General features: G+C 32.4%; 1 protein-coding gene across 1 annotated transcript; it reads right to left on the reverse strand.

Moving 5' to 3' along the window:
* Window positions 1-1,097: 1,097 nt before the first annotated feature.
* LOC146538079 (uncharacterized) lies at window positions 1,098-27,358 on the reverse strand. Its single transcript, XM_085187017.1, has 3 exons — window positions 24,974-27,358; window positions 1,378-1,435; window positions 1,098-1,300 (listed from the first exon to the last, which is right to left on the reverse strand). The coding sequence occupies exons 1-3, from the start codon at window positions 27,356-27,358 to the stop codon at window positions 1,098-1,100; spliced, it is 2,646 nt and encodes an 881-aa protein (XP_085043143.1).
* Window positions 27,359-27,702: the final 344 nt, after the last annotated feature.

Here is a 27,702-nt window from a genome sequence, read left to right on the forward strand (position 1 = left end):
TTAGCTTTGTCTAAAAATATCAAGTAAAATTACTTAACTTGTTAGTTCACTTGACCGAGTGGGGATCTCACTTGGAATGTTGCGTTTAATTTGTTACAAACACTTATATTTTTCATACCATTATCAACGCACAATAATATCTTAGATAAATAGTGATAGCTATCCCAAATCTCTATGGAGTAATGCGAACATCGCGTGATGTATTCGTCCTGTCCGACTATACCCGGAACAAAACATATACACCCTTATTGGATCTGGTCGATGTAATTACACCAAAATATAATTGAAATTCGATGCTGTAGTTAAACGGAAACCCATTTATACAAACAAATTATATATTATTAATCCAGGCCAGGCCTGGCCCAATTGTACAAGAATGAAAACGGCACAGGTTGTTGGTTCAATTCCCACTCGAGGGAATGAAATATTTAATAATTTAACTTCTCCCCTCTGGTGTCTACGCAAAAAGCAGCATCAAATTCTCCAAGTTACCACGAAATGCCTCCAGAATTACGCAGAAAGTCGCGAGCGGAGTGTTTTAACTCTAGGCTCCTTCTGCCTACTATTTTGTAATGGTATAATTTTATTATTTAACTTTAAATTGGCGATTATTTTCATCCCTCTACCCCGGCCGCTTTTTACTACACAAAAGTGTAACACAAGTGTACCGTGTATCGAAATGAGTTTTATTTCAAAATAAAGCACTTATAACAAGGATTTAAGAGTAGAGTTCAGCAAACTGCAGAAATATTACCAAGGAAACAGCTGTGCGCATCCTCTGAGTGTACACGACGTTCGTCGTTAGGGTTGTAACTCTATACAAATTATATAATAATCGCGCGGAGGCCTCGAATTTACTATGATTTATAGTACTTAATTATTGTTTAAATAGCTTATTTTGGAGTTCTTTTTTTTGTTTAGCTTATAGATAATAAGAATATTGTTTATGTGATCTTTTTTAGTAAATTTTGCTATCAAAATCTTGTCAAAAGGTTTATAAATATGGTAGTATTTTAGGCAAAAGTTAAATTTCTTTTTTTAGCTTCATTCTTTATCCCTAGCAGAGAGTCTAACCAGAAAGAACGGAGTACCAAATGCTACGATATCTGCATACCTCTTTCGCCTCGCCCACTGTTATCAACCTCTTCATACATGACCTCCGGGGGTGTCCTTATGCGTTTACGTGAACTAAGTCTCTTCCTGCCCCTCTTCGGTTCTTTTCTTTCTTTATTTTCATGATGAATATTTTCAAACTGGTAAATTTTCAAAGTGGTAAACTTCTGCTTCACACAGGATGATGCTAAAATAAAAATTAAAAATAAATAAATATTTATAACTGTAATTTGCTTCAGCGACAACCCTACATCGTTATCTTACTTGCTGAAGTCTCGCGGCTCCGCTCAGGTGTAAATAGCAGCCGGATCGCCATTTCATACTTCACATATTTTAAACATGTGATTATCATAAATATGATAAATGCGAAGGCACCTTTATTGGAAAATATTATATTTATATATTTAATAGTAGCTTAATATTTTATGAAATAAATGCTTGTGACAGTTATTTACCTATGCTTTATGAAAGAGAATATTATAAAGTAACTGCTTAAATGTGCCTATTGGTTAAATATTATTATTAAATTGAAATATTAAATATTTATTAATTTCGAATATTACTTGCAACTGATATGAAAATATCATTTAAATTTATAACCTGAAGTTATGTATGTAATTTATGTGTATTTTTTTAATTTCCCCTTTTTTTAAGCTGCAACCTGCTCAGAGCAGGGCACAGGGTACGCAAACGAAACCTGAGAAGTTATTGTTAAAACACTCCGTTTATATTAAGATATTTCCTTCCCGAAGAATTCTGGAGGCATTGCGTGTTGAGTAGCAGAACTCAACGCCACGCTTTGCCTACCTTTGTGTAATTCTATAATTTATGTAACTTAATAATTTATGTTATTTAATAATCATTAAATAATCATAAACAAAGTCAATAATAAATGAAATCAAGAAATTATATGTTGGTTTTGCAGGCTTACACACTAACTGAAACTTTGTGATGTAATAAATTTTCATTTTACCTTCTCTATAAAATGCAGGAAATGCTCGAAGATAAATAGTTACGAGTGTATATTTAATATTTATTTATTGAAATAAATCAAGATAATCTTTTTGGTTCTTTTGATATAAATATTTATTTAGTAGATTCTGTGTGATACTGACGCTTTAACTTACTACCCACTGAGGTTATTTTTAACCGACTTCTGTAAGAAAAGGAGGTTATCAATTCGACTGTATTTTTTTTTTTTTTATGTTTGTTACCTCATAACTTTTAACTGGGTGGACCGATTTTGATAATTTTTTTTTTATTTGAAAGGTATAGCTTCCCGAATGGTCCCATTTTTTTTTGGTCCATGTCTGACAATGGTATCCATGAGAAAATCACATAAGTCCTAAATTTGCATTATGCATGTGCGCGACTAATAGCCGAATAACTCAATGTCGCGCCAACCGATTTTGATGATTCTTTTTTTATTTGAAAGGATACACTTCAAGAATAATTTGCTGAAAGTTTGGTTAGGTTTCGATTATGGAATCCGGAGAAAATTGAGAAAGTTTGTTTTTTTTGGTCAAAAATTAATTATACTGTAATAGTTACAAGCAAAAACTTTTTAAATTGATGTCAGAAGTGAGATTCCTGATCGTTGCATTTCTTTTCAACCAATCTCAAAAAAGAGGATGTTCTCATTTTCAACCAACTTCAAAAAAGGGAGATTCCGAATTCACCCGAATACTTTTTATGTTTGTTCTTGTCAATATACCAAAATGTAACTTTGCACAAAAATAATAGCTAATTAAATGAAGTTTTACATAGGACAATCACAACCACTCGTTGACAACCACTACCACCACCATCACCACTCGTTCAAGAAGCATCATTTTAAGATCTACCCATCACTAAAAATCGTAAAATAAATTAATTTTTAACAAAAACAAAAACCGACTTCTAACAACGAACTAAAAAGTGAAAAATAATTATATAAAGATTTTATAATTTTGAAGTCGGTGTCAAGCTAATGCTACAACACCCTTACTACAATATCTAATTACTAAGCCTGTTTGTTTTACTTGGCACCGACTTCAAAATTATAAAATCTTTATATAATTATTTTTCACTTTTTAGTTCGTTGTTAGAAGTCGGTTTTTGTTTTTGTTAAAAATTAATTTTACTTCAATTTTTTTTTTACGTAATAGTAATATTAATCGTGATTATGTTTATTATTGAGATCGTCGTAGCGCGGGGCACGAGGGTGTGACTGTAACGCGACGGTCGTGGGTTCAATCCCCACTCGGGGGAATGAATTATTATCTTTACAAATATTTGCACTCAACACACAGTGCTTCGAAAAATCCTCTGGTTCTGCCTACCCGCATGTAGCAACATGCGGGATACAGCGTGAAGCTGGTCTTAAAAGTAATATTAATTATACAAATTAAATTGTCTATATATCTAATATTAATATTACCAGCGACTATTAATATTTCCTCTTAGAAATGTACCCAATCGAAATAAAAAAATCTGATTTGAATCCGCACTTAGGCAATTCTATGACCCACTAGTCCTATTTTACTGTGACAACGTAGCCATCGGCACAACAAAAACAACATTAAAACAACAAAAGGTAATAATAGTTAGCTTTGGCGTATAAATGTTAAACAAATGACATGCAACTCGATGGGGACAGTAATTAGCTAGCTCGTACGCCCGCAACAGATGAACAGACATGCTGATCGGACCGTGTAATTACTCTAAACCTGTATCTGGGAAATATATTTCTTTATATATATCCTAAAAATGTTTAAAAATATTTGTTTTTATATATCTCTTCATTTAAAAGATAAAAATGGAGAATAGAGTGTTTTAACATTAGATTTCCTTTGGATGACGAGCAAATTAGAGTCGTAAAGATAGTAAAAAACAAAGCTGAAATCGAATATTGTGGAAAACATACTTTAAGTGAAATCTTCCCTGCTATATGCATATTGCCTACATTATTTTTGTTTATTAATCTTTGCCAATTCTACGTAAATCCGTTTAAAGTTACATGAAAAAATAAAAATCAGAGTCTCTAGTGGTTATTTTCTCTACGTTTACTTTATACTCGCATGTATACTAGATATAAGGAAAGATATAAAAAAATACCAGGCAACTAATGAGGTTTGTTAAGCTGGAACTTATTTTTAAATAACGAAGTCTGTAATAGCGTTGTGGTTGTCTGTGCATTACAAGTTTATAATAAACTTCTTGCAGGTAGAGTAACAATGTGTAGTGGAAAGCAAGTGTTTATTCCTTTCCAGTTTATATAAAACATAGAAAAAGAGTAAAATATTATTTAAAATTCAATTATTTAACAGAATCTACCTAAATGAAAATTTATCGAAATTTATTTAATTAAATTTTCATTTAGGCAGAAAGGATGAGATGTCTAGTGTCGTAGCAAAATGCTCAATCCCAAATAGTAATTTAAGCATAAAATTAATTCTAAAATTTCTTAACTGCTATTTATTTTTATATTTTTTTTTTGTAAAAAATTCGGAATTCCATAGTAAATTCATTGTGCGACGTTGTGTTTCACCATTCCACACGTAATACCTTGAAATTTCGGCGGAAATATAAACACTACTTCCTTCACATAGCCGAATAGCAACAGGGAACCTGGAAAAAGTAAATATATATTGATTTAATTCAATAAATGTTAAAAATATCACCTCACTCAATTTGAATATAAAAGAATTTGTAACTTATATCCAAGGACTTTAGTACTCGAAGATTTTATTAGGGCAAAATAAATTAAAGTTAAGGGTCAATTAGTATGGTCCTCAACTCCTGGCTGTCGGGAACGGAGATTCTGCAAATAGAGCCAGCTAATTTGGATGACACACTTTTAAATGGTATATAATAAAAGTTAATAGGAGCGGACCGTGATTCCTGGCTCGTGTTCATTTCCCTTCTGTCGTAGCCCCGCTTTAATTAGCATTTTGGCGTTGATATTCTAATAATTTGAAGAAAAAAATGTACTGGACAGGTGACGTGATCTAGTTTTTCGTTATGTACATACAAAATACATAAAACTAGATCAGATTTAATAGCTTTTTTGAAAATATTCTTTTCAAGCTGCATTCTGAATGTGAGACTAATATACTCGTATTTATAATTCTAATATGTTAGTAGCATAGTAGTGTTATATATGTATATTTTTTTCATTTTGTCATATTCTAATATGTATGATAATATTTTTTTTATTATCTTCACGTTGTATCCTGCACACAGCAGAGCAGAGGGAAGAATCTAGTATTGAGACATTTCGTTCACCATTTTCCGCCGAATTCTGGAGGAATTACGTGTTGAGTTTGGAAACTAAACGCCGTACTTTGCCTCGACAACAGAACGAAGAAATGAAAATATAAATTTAAGTAGTTTCATTTCTTTAAGTGGGGATCGAACCTACAACCAGTCCCATATACAGTCATACTTCTTGCGCATGCGCCATGGCCAGTCGTGGCTGAGGCTATCGAGGCTGATATTTAAATAAATAAAACAGCTAAATAACTTGTATGTATATCTATAGCGTGATCGTTTATATTAATATTTATAGTTTAGGTATTTAAAACTAAACTATATGCAACGATTCTTTGCTTAGTCCTAGGTGCGATGTCTCTAAGTAAGAGAAAGAAAAGAAAAGATATACCTTCATACTTTTTCCCTCTTAGCAGCATAGAGGGAACCTAGTGCTAAGATACTACATTCTCATTCCGCCTGATAACGCCAAAACGTTACGTCTTGAGTGGTGGAGCTTAACGCCGCGCTCAAACAAAGAAAACATTTAAATAACATATATCTATGAAATAGAACAATGAACTATTTATTTTTCACTCATAATATTAACAATGAAGTAATATAACGTCAAAGCCTTTATTAGTTATATAGAGACATACTAGACTCCTGCAGTTTCCTGCTAGTAATTAAATTTGTCTTTAATAAGTGTCATTGTTAGAGTCGCAAGTACAAGTATAATAAGCGCAAACAGTACAATTAATTGTAGAGTGGTTCGTATATTCTTGTGTAGAAAATTGATTAAAAAATAACATATAAATTTGATATTAATTTACATAATAGATATATATTAGGGCCATCGTGATGCAGGGGCACTGGTGTGTGATTGTGAATGCAACGGTTGTGGATTCGATTCCCATTTGGGGATTGAAATTTTTGATATTTTCATTTTCAATGTTTTTCTAGTTAATTAGGTGAGGTTAACGGTGTTAGTTCCGCCATTCAACATGCAATATCTCAAGAGTTCGGTGGAAATATAATATTTTTAACTATTTTTACTAAGATTATAAGTAATTAAATAAGCTATTAAAACTAAAATTATATTGTAATACATGTACTCGTAACTTGAGGTCGTCGCGCCAGCACAATAACAATAGCAACAACAAACGCCACGATATGGGTTTGATTCCCACTCGGGGGAATGAATTGTGTTCATTTCCTTGCTCTAGCTACATTACAAAGTGCGATGTTAAATTCCACCACTCAACAACAACTGAGGAACTTCCACTAGCTGGTCTCCGGCCTTCCCCTGTATATGCGGCATATAGGATTAAGCTATAAAAAAATCTGAATAGTACGAAAAAGAACAAGAATTTAAGAAATGATTAAGTCTTTCACATCAAATCACACAGGAACCGCAACACACAATTGTACTTAGGATTCTCATAACTCAAATACTCAATTATTCAAAGACAGCTCCTAACTCCTTAACCAACGAAAATAGAGGGTGTGAAAATAAAATAAAGATACAAAATTTTCTGCATTAGATGCTTTAGTAAGCATAAAGTACTTGTTTAGTTGAAAATTAGGGAATGGGGAACGGATATCCTAATGGGAACGGAGTATCTTAATACAAGGTTCCCAGGTTCCCACTATTTACCGTGCTATGTGCGGAATATAGCGTGAAGTTAAAAAAGTATACCTAAATTAAGTTATAGAGGCTATTGTGACCCTGTGAGACAGCGTCCGACTGTAAATTCGAAGATTGTAAGTTCAATCCTCACTCGGGGGAATCAATTAATTTAAATTTCCCCGCGTAGAAATCAAAGTTTTGATTCCCACCACTTACACACAATGTCTCAATTTTTTAAGTAGGAAGTAGAACAGACTGTAAAGACACTACATTCTCCTTGCCACCTCAAATACCATATAAAGAATGGAACAATAAAAAAACTGATTCGAAAGAAAACTTTAAATTTAATTTTCTATATCTGACAAATATGCTGTCTCTGTCGTTTACTTTGTTTTAGTATTATATAATCTTAATGGAAAAAGTTTCAAGCTTAGAAATATTCAACGTTGTATTATATTTTACATCTTTTATATTGAGTTCAACAGGAACTTGCAAAACAGTAGTAAAACAGGATTTTAAATTCTTAAGTGTATACACTTTGATTAAGCAAAGCGTAATCCGTGTGTTGTTTAAGACGAATTTGTATAAAATGTCGTAAGCGTATATTTAATAAATTTACATAATAAATAGGAATATTAAAATATACTCAAAAACTTAACTAATATGCTAATACTAATTTTGTTTGGTTGAACCCGCTATTTTCAGTAATTACTTTTTTCTTTTTCTCTTTTTTTTGTTTCACGCTGTATCCTTCACATAGCAAGGTAGGCAGAGGGAACCCAGGAACCTTGTGTCAGGATACTCTGATCTCATTAAGATATTTCCGTTCTTCCCATTACGCTGAATTTTGAGGCATTGCGTGTTAACTTTCGGAACCGGTGACCAGGGTGAGAAAATAAAAAAATAAAACTTAACATTCCCCCAAATGGGAGTCGAACCCTAACTACAGTTTTACAGTCGCATACTTGTTCAATTTAAAAACATATTCCCGCGTTGGATAGTTCATTTATTGAGCAAGCCTTTCTGGGTCAGATACTTCGGGCACTCAAAATATTTTTATGCATCATATGCAACTCTTAGTTATTTCCATTTAACCAGGGAGCAAACCGCTGATAAAATCTAGAGGATCTAAACAACTATCTTTCATTTAAAATAATATATTTGGTAGCAATTTTTATCACAGAAATTCTCCTGATCTGAATTTGATACTGTAAGACTATTTTATGAGGCCAGTCGTGTCGCAGGAGCACAAGCGTGTGACTGTAAACGTCTCATGTTATGGGTTCGATTCCCACTCGAGGTAAATAAATATTTAATATTATCATTATTTCCCTTAGAAGGGAAAGTGCGGCGTTGTATTCCGCCACTTAATAAACAAAACCTCCAGAAGTGAGTGGAAAGTGGGGGGCGGAGTAAAAAAAAAGCAATATTTACAAACTTAAAGTAATTGTAGAACACATATTTTTTATATCCTTTCCTCGATCACTAATTATTGTTAAGAGACCAAGCAGTGACAAATGTTGACGGATGAGGTGTCAGTCTCGTGAGCATTAAGTAATGTAAAAGTAAACTCTAAGGATGAGAAAGTGTTGTTTTAAAAAGGTATAATATTATTTTTTACAGTAGCTTTCGTGGTTCCTTCTGCTTTGTTTTTTTTTCTTGTTCAATTAGATGATTAGAAATTATACTTTACAGCTTTTTAGTTTATTATATATCTGCTGTAATTGTGTATTTGGATGATTTTGCTAGTTGTGAGTAGGTTTTGGGTTCAAAGCCTATGTTATGGTTTAGCGTATGTATGTTGTTGAAAATGTATAGAATTTAAAAGTGGTGGGATTTCTCTTAGGCATACTTTCTTACCTAGATACATTGAAATTCGTATACGTCTTTATAATTCAGCTTTATGAAATAGGAAGATCTGGCTTGGTTCGGCTCTGGGGTAATGACTAATCTCACGTTTGTGCATATGTTAAGATTACTCACACACTTACTAGATTCATTCAGTCATTCCCTTGAACAAAATTTGAACCTATTACTCACTCGGTGTTAGGCGAATAAATATTGTATTAACTTATAAATTATAGACTAAAAATAAACTTAAATACTACTTAATACTTAAACTAAAAATAAATAATCCATCGTTAAACATTTCTGGAAAATAAAACCATTTTGTTTATTGGTTTGTGCTTAAATTAGCAAATTAACAGCGCAATCATCACGTAATTCAAAACTAATTAAGAAAGGGAAATGTTGGCGAGACCGCTTGTTGAGAAAATGGACAACACAAATACTTACTTGTTTCAAAGAGAAGTGACTCGGAACGTTTTAACTGTAGAATTATATGAAATAGTATAGAAACAGAGGTTATATTGCATAGTGACAGTGGTCGTAGGTTCAATTTCATGTAATGGAAATTTTCATACCCGCCATTATATCTAATATATAATATTATATATGTAAAACAATGTTTCAACTGACTGATTACAAATTGTTTGGATAATTAATTATACAAATAAATATTTATTGCTTCAACAACAAAATGACATTTTTTTTAGTCTTTTGCTCTATATACCAGTAAGGTATAGAGTACATACATATTAGTATAAATAGCTATAATTATACAGGTTTAGTAACTTCCAATTAATATACAAAACCTGAGTACAGCAATAATTGTAATCTCATTGTTTTTTATTTTGTACATTCCACTTTATGTAAATATAATAATTATATTTGCGTTTCAGAAATTATTTCTCTTTCGCCCTCCATCTTCACACCAATCAACCCATCTAAAGAACAAAATTATATAAGTTACTAGCGAAGCGCCCGCTTAAACTACGCTTTTATTTATTTAATAAGCTGAAATACGTTCGTTTTTTTTATTATATAATACTAGAGACTTACACGCGGCTTTACTCTCTTAAACTTATTCTTATATTTTAGCCAAATGATATTTTTTTAAACCTTTTTTTTTTCAATAAAATGCCCTTTGTAATATCTCTACTGATAAGTGTACAAGGTGTAATGGTAATCGGTTGAGTAGGTTTGGCGTAAAAGCGTAATAAACAAACTTATATTCACATTTATAATATTAGTAAGATATGTCTAACACACTGATAGCGAGTTCTAATATGAAAATTCAATACCTTGGGTGTTACCCAATTTTATATCATATATTATCATAATTTCCTTTTAGACAAAAGTTTTTCTCTATATAAGATACGAGTGACGATCCACAAAGCATCCAATGTCTCTAATTCAGGGGAAAACAGAAAGTAGAGTATCTTTTAGCCTAAGCTGCTGTACGCAAGATAAAGCGTGGCGACCAAAAACGTGTATCCATACCTATATTATAAATTCGAAAGTAACTCTGTCTGTCTGTCTGTCTGTCTGTCTTTTACGCAATCAGGGCCAAACCGCTAATTTAATTGTGATAAAATACTCATATAGAGATACTTGAGGGTCCCGGGATGAACATAGGATACTTTTTTTTCTCATATTTGTAATATTTTTGATATATACCAATATATTAAAATAATTAATTTGACAAGCAATTTATTCCGCCATGTTAATAACAAACGTCGATACGCGTTGCTAAGCAACGGCTTGCAAAGTTTGTTGTTTTAAGAAAATGTCACCCAAAGTGAGTTTGCTTAACGCGTACATGACGCGCGCCGATATAGATTTGTATACATTAACAAAAATTAGATGATTTCTATAATTTGATATTCATCCTTATGAAAATAAATATAATAGTCACTTTTAGCATTTCATCTAGATGGAAATTATAGTTTACTGTATAACATTCTAATAAATAATTAAGATGTCACCGATTCCAAATGACCTAGCCTGCGAGTGGTATAGTATGATCGACGCGAACGGGCAGATGTAAATTTTTATATATTTTCGAATTACTATTATTTTTTATGTAATGATTTGCTGCTTATAATTAATTTATCTCAGTTCGGTTATCTATACCGATGTTATACACTTAAAATATCGTAATTATAATCATTTGAGATTTTATTTAATAATGTTCGCAAAAATTAATAATTATTTAATATAGAAAAATGTTTAGTACGCGCGCACGGCAAACTTTAGGTACTTTTTCTAATATTAAGAATTTCCTTTAGTTACTTTTTCTTCTTTTGTTTGTTCACTTCGGTTACCCAGATATTTTTTCTAATAATAAATCTCCACTTATTATTATTTTTTAACTTATTTTAATTATTTAGGCTTATATTTTCGCGGGCGTAGCCGCGTCCGGGCCCACTAGTTATCTATATATATAAAAAAGAAAGGTCACTCACTCATCACGAAATCTCAGAAACTACATGTGCTAGGAATCTAAAATTTTACACAGGAGTTACTTATAGGACGTGCGGTACGGTACGGTACGGTGCTCGCTAAGACGGAAATTTGCAATATTCGACTTTTAAGGGGTTGTTCTTGGGGTCGAAAGTTTGTATAAAACTTCGTTACTACAAATGCTAGGAGTCTCAAATTTTTCATAGACGTCACTAGGACGTAGTCATGGAGACAGAAATTAATAATAACGTAGTTCACGCGGGTGTAACCGCGAGCGGGCCGCTAGTAATATTATAAAGACTTATGAGTAAAAATGTAAAGGCAATAAAAATAATTGACAAAGACTATTCGGTATCTAATTCAACTTTAATTGAAAATCTGTTTTATTTCCTATCTTCATTTAGCTCTTTGAAAATGAAAAGTCACTCTTTATTACTGGACACTGCAAAGGAAAGATATGTAAAGCTATACTGCCGTCCTGATTAAAAATCGCTCAAACAACATTTTGTAAATACCGAGAACATGGAATTTAAAATATTTTTGTTGTTATTGTTGTTATTATTAAACAAAACGATGTTAAAATTGTATACAATTTCAAAAACGAGCTAATATTTACACTTGTATTTATATAGCACATAATTGTAAGAGTATATCAATATATATTTTTTATTTTTTTAATGTTTTATGAATGTAAACGGAACTGGTTGTGGGTTCGATCCCCACTCGAGGAAATTGAGTATTTAATGTTACCATTTTTTTGGTCTAGTGTGGAGGCAAAGCGCGGTGTTGAATTCCGCCAATCATCACGCAATGCCTCCAGAACTCTGCTTGTAAATAATGCCCAGATAAAGAGTAATGTCACTGGAATTTTAATATCGAACTGTAAATGTGCAAATAAAACACAAAATATATCGAATCTAAAACATGTAGCGTTCAATGTGATACTCGAAGAATTTTCATGCATTCTTTCAAGTGAATGCAGCAACCGCAGTGACCGAAAATAAGAATTTTAACTTAAACTTGTATTAAAGAAAATCTATTTCTATTTTTCTATTTTTCCTTTTAAAGTGATAACTCACGAAAATTTAAGCTGTTCAATTTTTTTTAACGTTTGGCCATATTGATTTTTTATAATTGCCAACATTAGTAAGGCATTATTTCATAAATTTAATATCAGTGCCAAATATAAATTTAATTCAAAATATTACAGAATATATAATTTAGGAGAACATTAAGAGGCCAGTTTTGGCGCAAAGGTACTAGAGTGTGACTGTAAACGCGAAAGGTTTGTATTCGATTCCCTTCCGAGGAAATGAAAATATATTTTTTTTCATTCTGGTGCTAGAGCAGCGTAAAAGCTACACGCAATGTCCCCGGAATTCCTCTTCCCTCTGCCTACTGTATTAAATAAATGTTTTTTAGGAGTAATTAAATGTTTTTTTTAGCTTTAGCTAAAATCTCTAATAAGAACAAGATGATAATAGTTTTTTGAAACAGAACAAAGACTGTAGTCATTAGCATGCTGTTAGCATTCGCCGGTCTGACTCGGCTAAAACTAAGCCAATTAAAGAAAATAAGTAAATTTCTTAACAAGTAACGAAGTTTTTATATACATTAAGATGAATAAAGTAAGACGCTTCAAAGAAATAGATAAAATATAACATTTTTTTTAGAAATTATTAGTTCTCGCTATATCCCGCATATATCAGGGTGGGTAGAGGGACCCTAGTGTTAAAACACTGCGCTCCCACTTTCCACCGAAGTCTAGAGGCATCGCGTGAGTAGCTAGTAGAAAAGCGAGAAGAGACACTGGCTTCTTAAATTGAAAGTATATACATATGAATTTTTATACCCAAAAAACAACTGGGTACAGGACACTCATATAAAGAAATAGGATTTCTGAACAAAAATAAAAATATCTGCTAAACTTTTAGTGCATTCTTTAGCCCTTTCTTACAAAAACACCGCAATATGTCCAATGAACCGAAGATAAATGTAAGTATTCCGTCAACCGTCGACTTGATAAACGACTGAGATCTCGAAACAAAATGCTTTACCTTAAACTAATCCTTAACCGGGCTATTAAGTTACAATTTTGTAAATTTCACTTTTTTACTGTTATTTTATTATAAACAAATTTTAAAAGTTGGAAGATTTTTTTTTAACTGCGTCTTGCTTTAGGGTTCCGTTCCTCAAAAGGAAGAAACGGAATCCTCGTAGGATAAAATTCACCGCGTAATCAAAACCTATAGAGTACTACCCGAGAACAAACTATTATTACAGTAATGACCCTTTTATCAATAAAGCTTGCATTTCAACTAATTTAACTAGCAATTTCTTTAATTTTATTTAAAAAAATATATTTTAAGTTTTTGTAGTATCATGAAAAGAATTCATCGCATCGATTATTCTCAATTCATATTATATTGGTTTCTTACAAATTTCTCTGACCTTTAATCTTGATAAGATGGATGATTTAAATTGTAATAAGATCTTTTATAAGGTTCAAAAGTTGAATAGATTTATTCTTTCGTATACTTGAAAATAGTCTTTTGAAAAAATCTGAAGCTCTTTACCATATTTTATTGGGGTTGAAAACATCAGAATAAATATGTTAGTTAATTTAAAATGAACAGTCTTTATAATAGTAACATTACGTAAGAGATTGTTTTTCTTTAATTTTGTGGACAACATATCTACAAAAACATTATAGTGATTAAACATTCTGCTCACGCTTTTGCGCTTTTAGCGTTACCAGAGCGAGGAAATAAGAATATTAAATATTTTATTTCCTCAAATGAGAATTGAACTCACAACCTTTTGCGTTTACAGTCAACATATTAATATTATCAGGTGAAGACTTACACAATGAAACTACAACTAGACTAGACGATACAAACTAATAACGACTATAAGCAATTACACGCGTTCCAACTACGCTTTGATGACATCATAGTCCTAGATCCTTTAACTTAAGGCAATATACGTGAAACGATAGAGATTGGAAATACAAATTGTTCTTGATTTTTACACTTTTATTTTTTTCAGCTTCACACCACAAGGTAGGCAGAGGGAACATAGTGTTGAGACACTTCTTCCCCCACTACCTGCAGTCTGCACATGCTATATGCAGAATACAGTAAAAGCTAATAAAAATATTACCCCCCAATAATGAGAGAAATGCGTGAAAATAAAGAAAAACAAACGTCAAAACTTCCAAAACAACACATAAGGTGTACCGATCTGTCTTATACATAAGTAAAACATCATATTATAACATTTTTATATTGGAGCAATTGTCTAGGGCCACATCCTTCACTTAAGCATATTAGGGCGGGCGTCAAACTTCGAACCCGGCGAGATAACCGTGAAAACATTTCAAACGCGGCTGAAACAAACTTTTATAACGATAGTTCTCACCAAATTTATATACCTACCCACATTTTTGTGGTTTATTTTTATTACATTTTCTAGCAAAATCATGTTTGAATTTAATCCAATGCCTCAAACATTCCGCGGAAAGTGAAGAACGGAGTGTTTTGACACTACATTCCCTCTGCCTTTCGAGATACAGCGTGAAGCTGAAAAAAAGCACTTTATGTATATTATAACATATACAAGTAAATATAAGTACAGAAAATATCAAAGGTTTAGTAGTTAGGCATCGTACAAAATTACAATATACATTTTAATTGTATCCTCAAAACCTCTTGTGTATACACTTTTAAGAGTTCCAAAGGCAATATTGTTATCGTTTAACCCATTTCAAATTAATTATTATAAGAATATTATTTTGTACTAAGAAATAATTAATACTAAGAAATATATATAAAGAAAATTTTAACGCAGTTAAGTACTTTTCATTTATTTTGTCAAACGTTTATATTAATTTTGTGATCGTATTAAATCAACGTTGCCCTGGGAGTTATTATGTATATTTTATTTATTCACTGTAAAGGCCGTCGTGGCCGGCTAACGGTATAAACGATGGCTGCGGGTTCTATCTCCAATCGGGGCAAGTTTTTTCATTTTCTCGCTATAGAAAAAGCCCAGCCACATATCAACGACTCAAGTGTAATTTGTGGTTTCCACAATGGTCCACCAGGAACCACCAGGTTGTGGATTCCATTCCCATTCGGGAAATACACATATTATATTTACATTTTCTCCCACTAGCAACGAGGCAAGACGCTCGAGAATTCGGCGGAAAGTGGTGAACGGAGTGTTTTAACACTGAGCTCTCTCTGCCTGCAAGGTAGGCAGCAGTACAGCGAAAAGCTGAAAAAATATATAATACAATATTTTTATTTTAGTTATTCGATAAAAAGAATAATTTGAAGGCTAAAGTAAAATAACAAATTAGACTTAAAACAAAACACGCGCGCCGCAGGGCATAACCTTTAATTGATCAGAATAACAACTTTTATAACTGCACAATTTTTTTTATCCAATGGTAATGGTCTAAAACAATATTTTCCATGTCAAGCCAATTAAGTTTTGTTTTGAAGCGTTGTTACGATAGAAAATAAAGGAATTAAAAATAATTAATCGAGAAATCGAACTCGCAATTATCGATTTTACAGTTACGTTGTCAAGCACCACGATGACCAACCAATTATACAAAAACTTATACAATCTATTTTTTTTTTGCATCAACCTGTGTTTCTCATATAGGACGATAGGCAGAGGGAACTTAGTGGGTAGTTCTCTCCCTCATGTGAGAATCGAATCCACACCCCTCGCGTTTACATTTTTTTTAATTGAGCAAAAGTGACCGAAACGAAAATTTAAGAAAATACATAAACCCGTTTTTACATATATATTTTTTTTATATTTTTTAAAAATTTTTCAACAAAAAAAATATTTCGTTCTATACTTCCAATCAAAATTAATTCTACACGTGTGAATTACATATCTTTATGCTGAAAAGCTGCAAAAATTCTAGCCATTTTTCAATATACAAAAATCCTTTTAATAAAAACGCGCTCTCAAAGCCATGGATGGACACTATAGGTTTTTTATTTTTCTCTTAATTTGCATAACGAATTTTCACGAACAAATAAACTGTGTCACTAATAGAGCCCAATCAAATCATTGACTGATTGTCGAGTACAATGCTGCAATATTTTGTGCAAACACTTGACGTAAAAGTAAATATACCTTTGAATATCATGAAATAATATATTATGAAAACTGTAGCTATATTATTAATTATTTGGCAAATATTTTGATATATTGTAATCATAATTAATATTTGTTTCACAATGCTTTTATGGATTTAATAAGGTTGGGTTGATTTTGTAAGTAGATAATGTAGACAGTACGCGGCGTTCAGTTCCGTCGTTCAATATACAATGTCTGGAAAATTGAACATTATACGGAGAACTGGAACACGAGGTTTCCTCTACTTACCTTGTTCACTCAGTATTTCGCACATGGTAGGGCAGGTAGATGGAACTTTTGAACCTGGTGTTAAGACAAGCCGTTCCCCACTTGTTGTCAAATGCTTGAGGCATAGCGTGTTGAGTAGCGTGTTCCCTCGTTACCAGAACGAGAAAATGAAAATATTTTAAACGTGTGCCAAAATATTTTAAACCAATTGGGGTCGAATTCACAACCATCAATTTTACACTTAAACATTGTCCAACTACAGCATTATTTCAAGATTTTCATATATTTGCTTACCAAAATATAAACAATAAACAGAGTTTATCTATACCAACTCCAAGCAATTGGGTTACTACCAGTATTATTGGCATGTAACTTGCACGTGAGGCATTTCGCAAGATTCCAGCTGCATGCTGCGATGCCTCAGGCCCACTCACGAGATGTACTTTACAAAGCAAATGTTAGTGAACCTAAATAGTTTAGAAATGCTCGAACGAACAAAACCGAAAAAACTGACGAAAGAACAAAACTTTATTTAGTTAACCTTTTTATAATAAAATTATTACAAAACGGGAAGTAAATGTTGAATGGTGGAATTTACATTTATAACTTTAAGTTTTTGTTATATTATTATAGTAATAAAACTTTAAGTTACGTTACGTTTATAATTTAATGCTTATAACTTTAATTAATTAAATCTCCTCATATATATACGAGGGTTAAGTGGCTGGCAACGGCAGGATGCGAAGAGTTGAAGATCAAGCTCAGTGTCGTGTCATTGGAAAGGCCTACGCGTAGCAGTGGACGAGAACAGGCTGATGTTTATGATGATGATAGTACCGGAATACGTGATTCCAGGTGCAAAGGCACAAGTGCAAGATGCGATACTTTTTGCTTTCCGTAATGAGAAGAAAGAATTAAAACTTACTCGTAAGCATTATTCAAAAGAATTAGATGGAACATATAATAATTTTGCCTTTCAAGCTAGAGAGATGCTTGTAATTTATAAAAAATAACGGGACCGAACAGCGCGTTTTAATACGTATTTTTAAAATTAATATATAATGAATGCAAAACAATTTTAATTCATTATCGCTAATTAAAAATCTGACGCCTGTAAAATATAATTAGCCACCAGTCATATTGTACATTTTGTAAAGGGATTAGTGCTTTATTGGATGGATTTTATATTATAACAGGATTATCACAAATAATTTTAACTTATATACATGTAGGCTTCGTAGTGTCTAGATATTAATTATTCTCTGTTTTTTATATGTAAGGTCTCAGTGCTTACTACCTTAACTGTAAAACTCATTACCAGAGCTGGATGACGAAATGAAAAGTTTCCTCGTCCAGCTCTGGTCTCTTTCCTCTTTTAGCTTGAAAATCGCAAAAATTGGGAAATGGCATGGGGTAACACTTGGTTCCATCTGTTTACCCTTCTTTTACCCTGATGTAGCGTCAAACACATAACCAATAATCAAAACAATCCCAACCAATCATTTCCAACAAAACGAATAACATATTATGATTACATAAGCTTTACCAAATCTAACAACTAGTTAAACGAGCCAATAATAAGCTTCCATAATCCACTTACTTATGAAAGAAAAAAAAGGAAGAAAGAAAAAAAAGAAAAAAAATGATGTAAATAGAAAACAGTAAGCTTGATAATGCCAACATCGCGTGACTTGGAACGAATTGTAACTGATGCGTAATGGAACGGCATCATCACATTTACCGGGGAAACGCTTATAGCAGCTATCTTAAAGGAATAGGCAAACCTGTAATTTTCTTTGACGTATATCTGATTATGCGTAAGGAAGTAATAACTGGAATTATTATATAAATATGTGTTGTCGTTGCTTATTTTGTCGTTTTCTATGGAATTTGTGAATGGTTTGGTTTTTTTGTGTTGTACGTGTAATATGCCTAAGATAATAAGATATTTATACCTTTAGTGTAATTTAAGCTCTGTTTTTATGAATCTACATCAACTTTCTTTTGTAATCAACGACCAATCTTCTAGACAAAACGCAGCGTTAAACTCTGCCGTTCAACTCACCAGAAAATGTGTCACAACACTAGCTTCACTCTAACAACCGTGCTATATTAAAAAAAAACATGAAAACGCCGCAATCTCCAAAATGGTAATCGAACCCACAACCTTCAAACAATCACACACTTCCACCACCACGACAAGATGACAGCCCACAAGCCCTTCTTATCTCAACAGCAATTGTCAAGAATCCAATTTCCCTTAAAACCTAGCGACAATATTTTACACAACGTTTGTTGTATAAGGAATGTGTGTGACTGATAAGCAGTGATGTAAGAGTTTCATAGGCTTTGTTTAATTAATATTCATAACGCCATTTGCATATAGAAGCTCCATACATCATAGAAATGAATGTCACGCGTGAAAATATGCGAATGCTAAGAAACTGAAGAATATTTCATCGTGTATTGTTATACGAGTATATGTAGTTCCTGGTTACGGCGTCACGTAAGCTTATTTCCTTTTTTTTTGTAGCTTGTATCCCGTATGTACATCAGGAGGCAAAGGGAACCAGGGAATCTAGTGTTAAAACACTCCGTATCTGATTTTCCACCGAATTCTCGAGATATTGCGTGTAAATTGACGAAAGTTCTCTTGCCTCGTTATCAGCGCTAGCAAATTAAAATATTAAATATGTCATTACTCCAAGTGGGAATCGAATCCACAACCGTCGCGTTTACAGTCGCACGCTGCCCCTGCGCCACGAGGCCCCTGAGGCCGACGTGAGCTTATTTCGATTCTATATATTATGTATAATATGTGCCATGCTGTTGTGTACATACAACGTACAATTTATGTGCATATGTGTAATAATCCAGTACTCTAGGGTAAAGTACCTTTCTAATACAGATAAATATTCTAACAATAAAAATGTAACTCTGATTTATCAAATATTGTTGTGGTTGTTGTTCTTTAATTATGGCGATCCGAGCGTGCCAGTTCAGCACTAATCACTTCGCCAATGTCACGTTGAACCTATCAAATATTACTTTATTGTGTTTTTAATAACGTAATACTAATACGTGTGTGTAAACCATATTCTAGATATGCTGTTAATATATATATTATTACTATATATGCTTGCAATATTTTTGTTCTTAATTTACTTTATGAAAGAAACAGCGGGAACGAAATCAACGAACGAACGAACTAAAGACAATTTAAAAAATCTAATCAAATCAGCTTCGCACTGTATTCCGCACAGAGCAAAGTAGGCAGATGGAACCTAGTGTTAAGACACTCCATTCCGCACTTTCCACCAAATTCTGGAGGTAATAATAATAATAATAATAATAATATAACACTTTATTGCACAAATAAGAAGGGAATAAAATACAGTACATGATAAATATGATTAACAGTGCAATGGCGGCCTTATCACTAAAAGCGATTTCTTACAGGCAACCAAAAGAAAAACGAAAGGATTAAATTTAGTAAAGAAAGCAGAAAGGTGCAAAAAGTACTACGATATATATAAACCAATACATAAATAGCGAATACCAAATAGCTTTATATATACATATATATAAACAAACATAACATACATACATAAATAAATACATACACACACACATATACATACATACATTGTGTGGTTTACTTCCAGTGGCAGCTCATTCCATAGTTTTACTGTTTTAACAGTAAAAGAGTCACTATAGCATTTGGTGCGGCGTAAAGGAATTTCAAGGATATGGTTATGGCGGGAACGGAGGTTTTGGGAATGTAGGATATCTGACCCCAGAAACTTAAAGCGCTCCTTGAGGTATGATGGAGTAACAGGATTGAAAAGGATGCCATAAAGGAGAGTGAGAGCATGCAAGTTACGCCTATATGCCTATATGAGGTATTGCGTATTAGTGGCGAAACTCATCGCCGCGCTTTGCCTAGACAGAAGAGTGAAGAAATTAAATTATAAATTTAAACTAAAATATTTTATTTATTCTAGTGGGGATCGAGAATCGACTGCACAACCTTCATACACTATTCCATATACATTGTAATACGTCACAATCGCGACGTTAAAACTAAAATCACATATGAAAACATGACAAGTACTTTTGTAAAAAAAAGATTGATGAAATTTCGATACAATTTTTTTCAGAAGATTAGAATGAGCATCGACTTTTCGACGCTTTTGATACTTTTACCGAGAAAGCGTTACATATAATTATGTAAATCTGCCTATTGGTTAAATATGAAAATGGCTTTTTAAAAGAGAAAGAATTCTTTCCAATATAAATTTATATGTTTTATTTCCTCTCAGGGAAATGGATTATTTTAATTTAGTCTTGGAGACAAGGCGACGAGTTGAACTCCACCACTAAATACGTTATATCTCTAATTCGGAAAGCGGAGATTTCTAAGGAGAAGGTGTGTTGCTTAACACGTTCTCCCAATAGACAATATAAACATATCCACTAATCTAGTATTAACTTTGCCTCTATGTGAGCTATATGTAAAGCCCGGTTTCCATCGTGCAATAAAAAGAGTGGATAATGCTTAATCGAAACAGACACCTTGTCAAATAAAATAGGTTTACTTTTACACCAACAAAGAGTTCTGTATTTTGTAATTACTTCGCTCAGCTCCCTAGAACTGAGGGCGAGTTCATTTCAACTCTTTCTGCTCACTCGGTCCTTTCCACCCAACTATTTATAGGTGGTAACGCAAGTATGCATTTAACTGTTGCGAGTTCAGCATACTCCTTAAAGAATTCGCAAGTCATAGTACGACTCTCACAGACTCTCTTACCACACTATTTTCTCAAATTTTTAATATTAAATTATTCGACTTTTTGTTACGACATTAATTTTTAATTATTCGACGATTCAAAAGTGCTTATAATAATTGCCTATTTGAATAAAGAATATTTTGAATTTGAATTTGAATTTGAAATGTTGGTAGCCTAAGGTCTAGATCGTCCCCCCCCAAGTCCGGTGACGCTGTAGAAGACATTAGAGCAACAATAGCATACTGCTCTTTCAAAAAATTAGTAATGACTAAAGGGTTTTCTCGAAATTGCAATGGAAAAAACACTAAATTTTACTTTTCATGGTCCACTTCACCTCACAAGTAATAAAACTTAAAGATCATTTGAACAATAAACAATTTATCTAAGTATATTAACTTCAGTTTCATCTTCCTCGCGAAATAACATACAAAGTAAAATAAATTTCATCTTGAAGCGTGCGCTACAGAACTTAGAGAAAAATATTAAATTATTCTTTCTTTACTTTGAATTCTCTTTGATCTTAATTAGCTCTGCAATGTCTCTCGATTAAAGTTTGGCTCTATCTGCTTACAAAAACATATTCCATTTTGAAGCTGTGAATAATATTTTTCATAATTTTTATATTAAAATTATCATTGAAATGGCGTGGTGCAAGGCGTCTGACTGTAAACACGACAATTGTGGGTTTGATTCCCACTTGGGGAAATTAATTATTTTATATTTTCATTTCCTCGCCCTGGTAATAAACCAAAGAACAGCGTTGAGTTTAGCCACTCTATATCAACTTTCGTCCATTATTATGGAGTTATTATAATAAATTGATGTTAATTAAAAATAACAAATAGGGCAAGATTAAAATAATCACTATGTTAAATTCCGTTCAACACAAAATATTAAGAATTTGGATGAGAAGAACAAAATTATAATTTTCTTAATGTCATCAGGAATTAAACCTGCAACTGGAGTTTTCAAGGCCCACTTCGACCACCTGGCACCCCCTTTTCCCACGCACATGAACACCCACAATCTTTCTATTTATTTATATAAATCGTGGACTATTTCTATAACGTGTTAGAACTTATTTAGTGGAACTAGGAAGCAAACTTCGGGTTTACGTAAGCTTTGTGTAATCTTGACAATGGTCTTAGCTCTAGTAGACAAAGCCAATACATAAACTATTAAACGAACAACTTCGTATTAATTTTGAAAGACCTTCTGCGAAGACAGAGAGGGCTAGTGACAAATCACTTTATCTTTTTTCTTTTTTACATCTATAACTTCATCTGGTGGGTGAAATACAAAGTAAAAGACAAAAAAAGAAACAGAAATCGACATTTTAAGCTAATCTATAGGAATAAGTAATAGATACAATCTACGAGTATACTTATAATAAATCTGTAGAAAAGTCATTTCTGTACATTGAAAATATTTAAAAAAAAAATAGCTAGGGTGTTAAAGGACAATTAACAGAATCCATTTCCAGCATTTTTGGAATTTTTGTCTGTTTGTCTGTTTGTCTGTTTGTCTGTTTGTCTGTCTATCTGTTTATCTGTTTGTCTGTTTGTCTGTTTATGTGAACACGTATCACGTAAAAAGTACACAACAAATTTAAGCAACGTTTATATATAAAAATTACAAGTAAATCAGAGTAAGTTTTAGTTTTTATTTCATTGTAATCGCTTCAGTCTATCAAAAGATATAAGTATTTAACGTTTTCAAGAAGTTAATATTGGAGATCTATTGACAACAAATAGTAAGTACTAACGAATCTTGATAACGAATAAAACATATCTCAACAAGTTATTATTTGTTAAGCATTAATTACTTCGGGAGAAATATTATTAATTTTAAAACTTTAGCAAAATATAGTTTTTGATTTTTATACAGAGAAAACGGTATGTTTTAACTATGATCGAACGGTGACAGTTTAACTATTAGCACAATAGAAGGCGCTCTGGCAAGATTCTCTGGAAAAAAAAGAATTAGGGAATGTTATGTTTTTATCAGTGTATGTATGTGTATAAGATAACTTATTTATATTTAATAATATCATATTTTTTATTCCTATTTACACCTTTCTGCTATCTTTTTTTCTTTCAAAGCATGTAAGAAAGTGCTTTTAGTGATAAGGCCCGCCATTGCACTTTTTTATTGTCTTTTTGTAAATATTGTTACTGTATTGTTTCTTTGTTTTTAGTGCAATAAAGTATTATTATTATATACTGGCCGACCCGGTATCCCGAATAGCAGAATAAGTATTAAAAAATACAAAATAAAGAATGACTGTTAGGCGGTACGAAGTTCGCCAGGTCAGCTAGTTACACATATTTGTACTTAATGAAAATTATGTTTAATACTAAAATTGTTTGTTTACAATAATGTGTATTTGGGTAATAAAAAAAGGATCAATTTTTTTGGGGATTAAATTTTGAGAAAACATTAATCAAAAATACACAGTTTGAGTTTTTAAACTAATTTTCAATTTATACATAAAATTGTTAATTAATAGTTTATTTATGCTGTTAGTAATAATAATAATAATAATAATAACTCTTTATTGTACACCCAGGAAAAGATACAAAAAAAATACAATAAAATTATATAAATGTACAAAAGGCGGCCTTATTGCTTAATAGCAATTTCTGCCAGGCAACCTTAAGGCAGAGGAAATAGCAAATTAAGAAATGGGTAGGGTGCAAAAAAAAATATATATATATATATATATATATATATATAATTAAAGGTATAAAATAAATAAGAATATATTTACCATACATAACACATACAAATCATACATAAATACATATAGCCGTATCAATATACAAACATATAAATAAATATATATATAACTACTACATACATACATAGATAAAGATAAGAACTAAATGGTAAGAATAAAATGTGTAATGGCAGAAAAAAAAAATCAAAAAAAAAAAGGAAAAGAACCTAAATCTTAAAGTGACATGAAGTGTAACTTTAAACGACGTTTGAAAGTTAGAAATGTTTTGGCATTTCTGACATCTAAAGGAAGGGCGTTCCACAATCTACACGCAGTTACAGTAAATGAACTGCTGTAGAAGGAAGAAGTGTTAGAAGGTATTTTGAGGGTAAGATTACGTCCAGAGCGAAGAGAGCGAGAATGTGTGTCGCCCAAAAACTCAAAACGTTCTTTAAGGTAAGGAGGGGAAATTGGATTGAACAGAATACAGTAAAGAAGATGAAGGATGTGAGTATTCCTGCGAAGGCGAATAGGGAGCCACTTGAGTTTTTTACGGAAATCAGAGATGTGATCAAATTTGCGAAGGCCAAATATGAACCGAATACATAAATTTTGAATACGCTCAAGTTTGTTTAATTGCTCCTCTCTTAAGTCAAGATAGCAAGTGTCAGCATAATCAAGAATCGGTAGAAGGAGAGTATTTGCTAACGAAATCTTAGTTAGTATAGGAAGAAAATTACGCAAACGTCTAAGAGAACCTAAGGATGCAAATATCTTTCTGCTAACCTCACTTACCTGTGAATCCCAAGACATATTATTATCCAGAGTGATACCAAGGTCTTTTACAGTTTTGCTGAATGGTATAATATCATTATTAATAAGTACTGGTGGTACAGTCGATACATCTATTTTTGAAATAAGTTTTGCACTACCAATTAAAATCAGTTGAGTTTTTTTTGAGTTAAGATGCAGACCAAATGACTTACTCCAAGAAGATATACTCTCCAAGCTTTTGTTAATGTCCTTGATTGCAGTAGGTAAGTCAGATATTTTAGCTTGATTGTATATCTGCAAATCGTCTGCATATAAATGGTAGAGAGAAGAAATAGTACCAGAAATAGTATTTATAAACATAGAAAATAGCAAAGGAGACAACACGCCACCCTGCGGAACACCAGCAACGACAGGAGACCAATCAGAGTACGAATCTTGTATTCGCAAACGTTGCCGGCGTCCGTACAGGTATTCACGAAGCCAGTTAATTGCATCAGGAGATATGTTAAGTGACTTTAAAGTAGCCAGCATGATATCAAAGTCAACGGAGCCAAAGGCATTGCTGAAGTCCAGCAACGCCAAGACTGTGACTTGTTGCCTTTCCATGCCAGAACGAATGTCATCAGTAATTTTTACTAATGCCGTTGTCGTACTATGACCAGGACGGAAACCGGATTGCAAAGGGTTCATAAGGTTATGTTGGTAAAGGAACTGAGTGAGTTGGGTCTGAATTAAGCGCTCAAGGACTTTGGATAGGAAAGGAAGAATAGAAATAGGACGGTAATCAGAGAAATCAACATGATTAGGTTTTTTGGGTAAAGGAATTATTTGTGAATCTTTCCATATTGAAGGAAATTGCTTAGATGATATAGAATGATTAAATATATATGTAATCACAGGTAATAAAATATCGAGGATGGGACTGATCATTTTCCGACTAATGCCGTCAGCACCAACAGCATCAGATTTAGTGGCTAAAATTGTCTTCTTAACATCACTTTCTGCAAATAAACTAAAGAAAAAACTAGGAACACAAGGAGTGGATAAAGCATTGAGATGGTTAATAGTAGATAATTTTGTTGCGTTATTAATAACACAGGAAGAAGAGAAGTGTCTATTAAGTTCATTTAAATTGATATTATTGGGATTTATAAATTGTTTCGCTTTTCCAACTCCGATAGATTTTAAAAAATTCCAAACTTTATATGAGTCTTTTTCCTCTATTACAGATTTGTGTATATGGCGTCGTTGGTTATCTCTACACATCATATTACAGCGATTGCGAGCTTTGTTGTACTTTTGCCGATTGATGTCATTAGGATTTTCTTTGAGTTTCATTTTTGCAGTATTCTTTTTGTGTTGCAGCTTTTTAATTTTGTCTGTTAGCCAAGGAGCAGGATAATGTTTTATTCGTACGGGACGCAATGGAGCATGATGATCATATAATTTTATTATGTGCGAATTGAAAAGAGCCAGCTGATCATCAGCTTCAGTACAGATTAGTACACTCGACCAATCGATTGCAGCCGCGTCCTCACGCAAGCAATTTAAATCCATACCACCAAAATTACGTTGCAGAAGGATTCTTGATTTAGCTTTAGGGGGCCTAATTTTATAAGATAAATATATGAGATCATGGTAAGAGAATGCTAAGGCAGGATATTGGCCATGTTTCTCAACATGGTCAATAGAAGAAACAATCATAAGATCAAGTAATGAGGGAACACAGTTAGGGAAGTTATGAGTAGCGGATAGGGGGAGTAGATGTAAGTTAGCACCATCAACTATAGATTTTAAGCGGGACGAACGATGATTTTTCTTCAACATACAAGTATTAAAGTCGCCCATTATAATAGTGTGATCGTAGGAAGGTTTATAGTTTTCTAACAGGGTTTCAAATGATAAAAAGTAATCGACCGCAAAGTTAGGATTATAGTAAACACCAAGAAGAATCTTAGTATGAGTAAAGCAGACTTCAATAAGAAGATGTTCAGGTCCAGAGCTTGGGTCACTTTTGGAAAAGTCTACTAAGCTATAAGGAATGTGTGTGCGTAGATAAATGGCAACGCCACCTCCTACTCGGCCTAAACGATCGTTACGGATCAAATGAAACCCAGGTAGTAAATAAGAAGCCGAAGGGAGGCATGGTTTTAACCATGTCTCTGACACTAAAATAGCATGTACATTATTATTATTGAAAGAAGATAAGAAATCTGGGAAGTGTGCAGGAATACTTTGTGCGTTCAAATGAATAATATTAAAATTTTTCAGTACATCTGAGAAATTTGAATCTAATGTTTCACTTAGCGTGGGGATACTTAGAAAGCTGTCATTACTGCTCAGTCCATCAGAAATAGCCGAAAAGGAAAGGAAAGAATCATTGGAAGTATCACTGTTGATTGCCATTATAAATATAAAAAAATATATTAGTAATAAATAAGTTAAATAAAATAAATAAATAAATAATAATAAATAACCAAAAATGTGAATAAAATAAAAAAAATAAGGTAAAAATAATAATAATAATGATAAAAAAAAATACAAATGTAAAAAGTATAACGATAACCCGTTTTAGCTACTAAATTTGCTAGTCCACCCGCTAGTTGCAAAGAGAAACCAAATGAGAGAAAAATAAAAATAAAACAAATAAAAAAAAAAAGTAAAAATTAAATAAAAACAATATAAACAATTCAGTGGTACTATGAACACAAAGAAATATGATTAATAAGAACGAAACATATATATATAAA

Source organism: Heliconius melpomene, chromosome 6, assembly GCF_056956725.1.
Source record: "Heliconius melpomene rosina isolate 202511_hmr_F chromosome 6, ASM5695672v1, whole genome shotgun sequence".
Lineage (NCBI taxonomy): Eukaryota > Metazoa > Arthropoda > Insecta > Lepidoptera > Nymphalidae > Heliconius > Heliconius melpomene.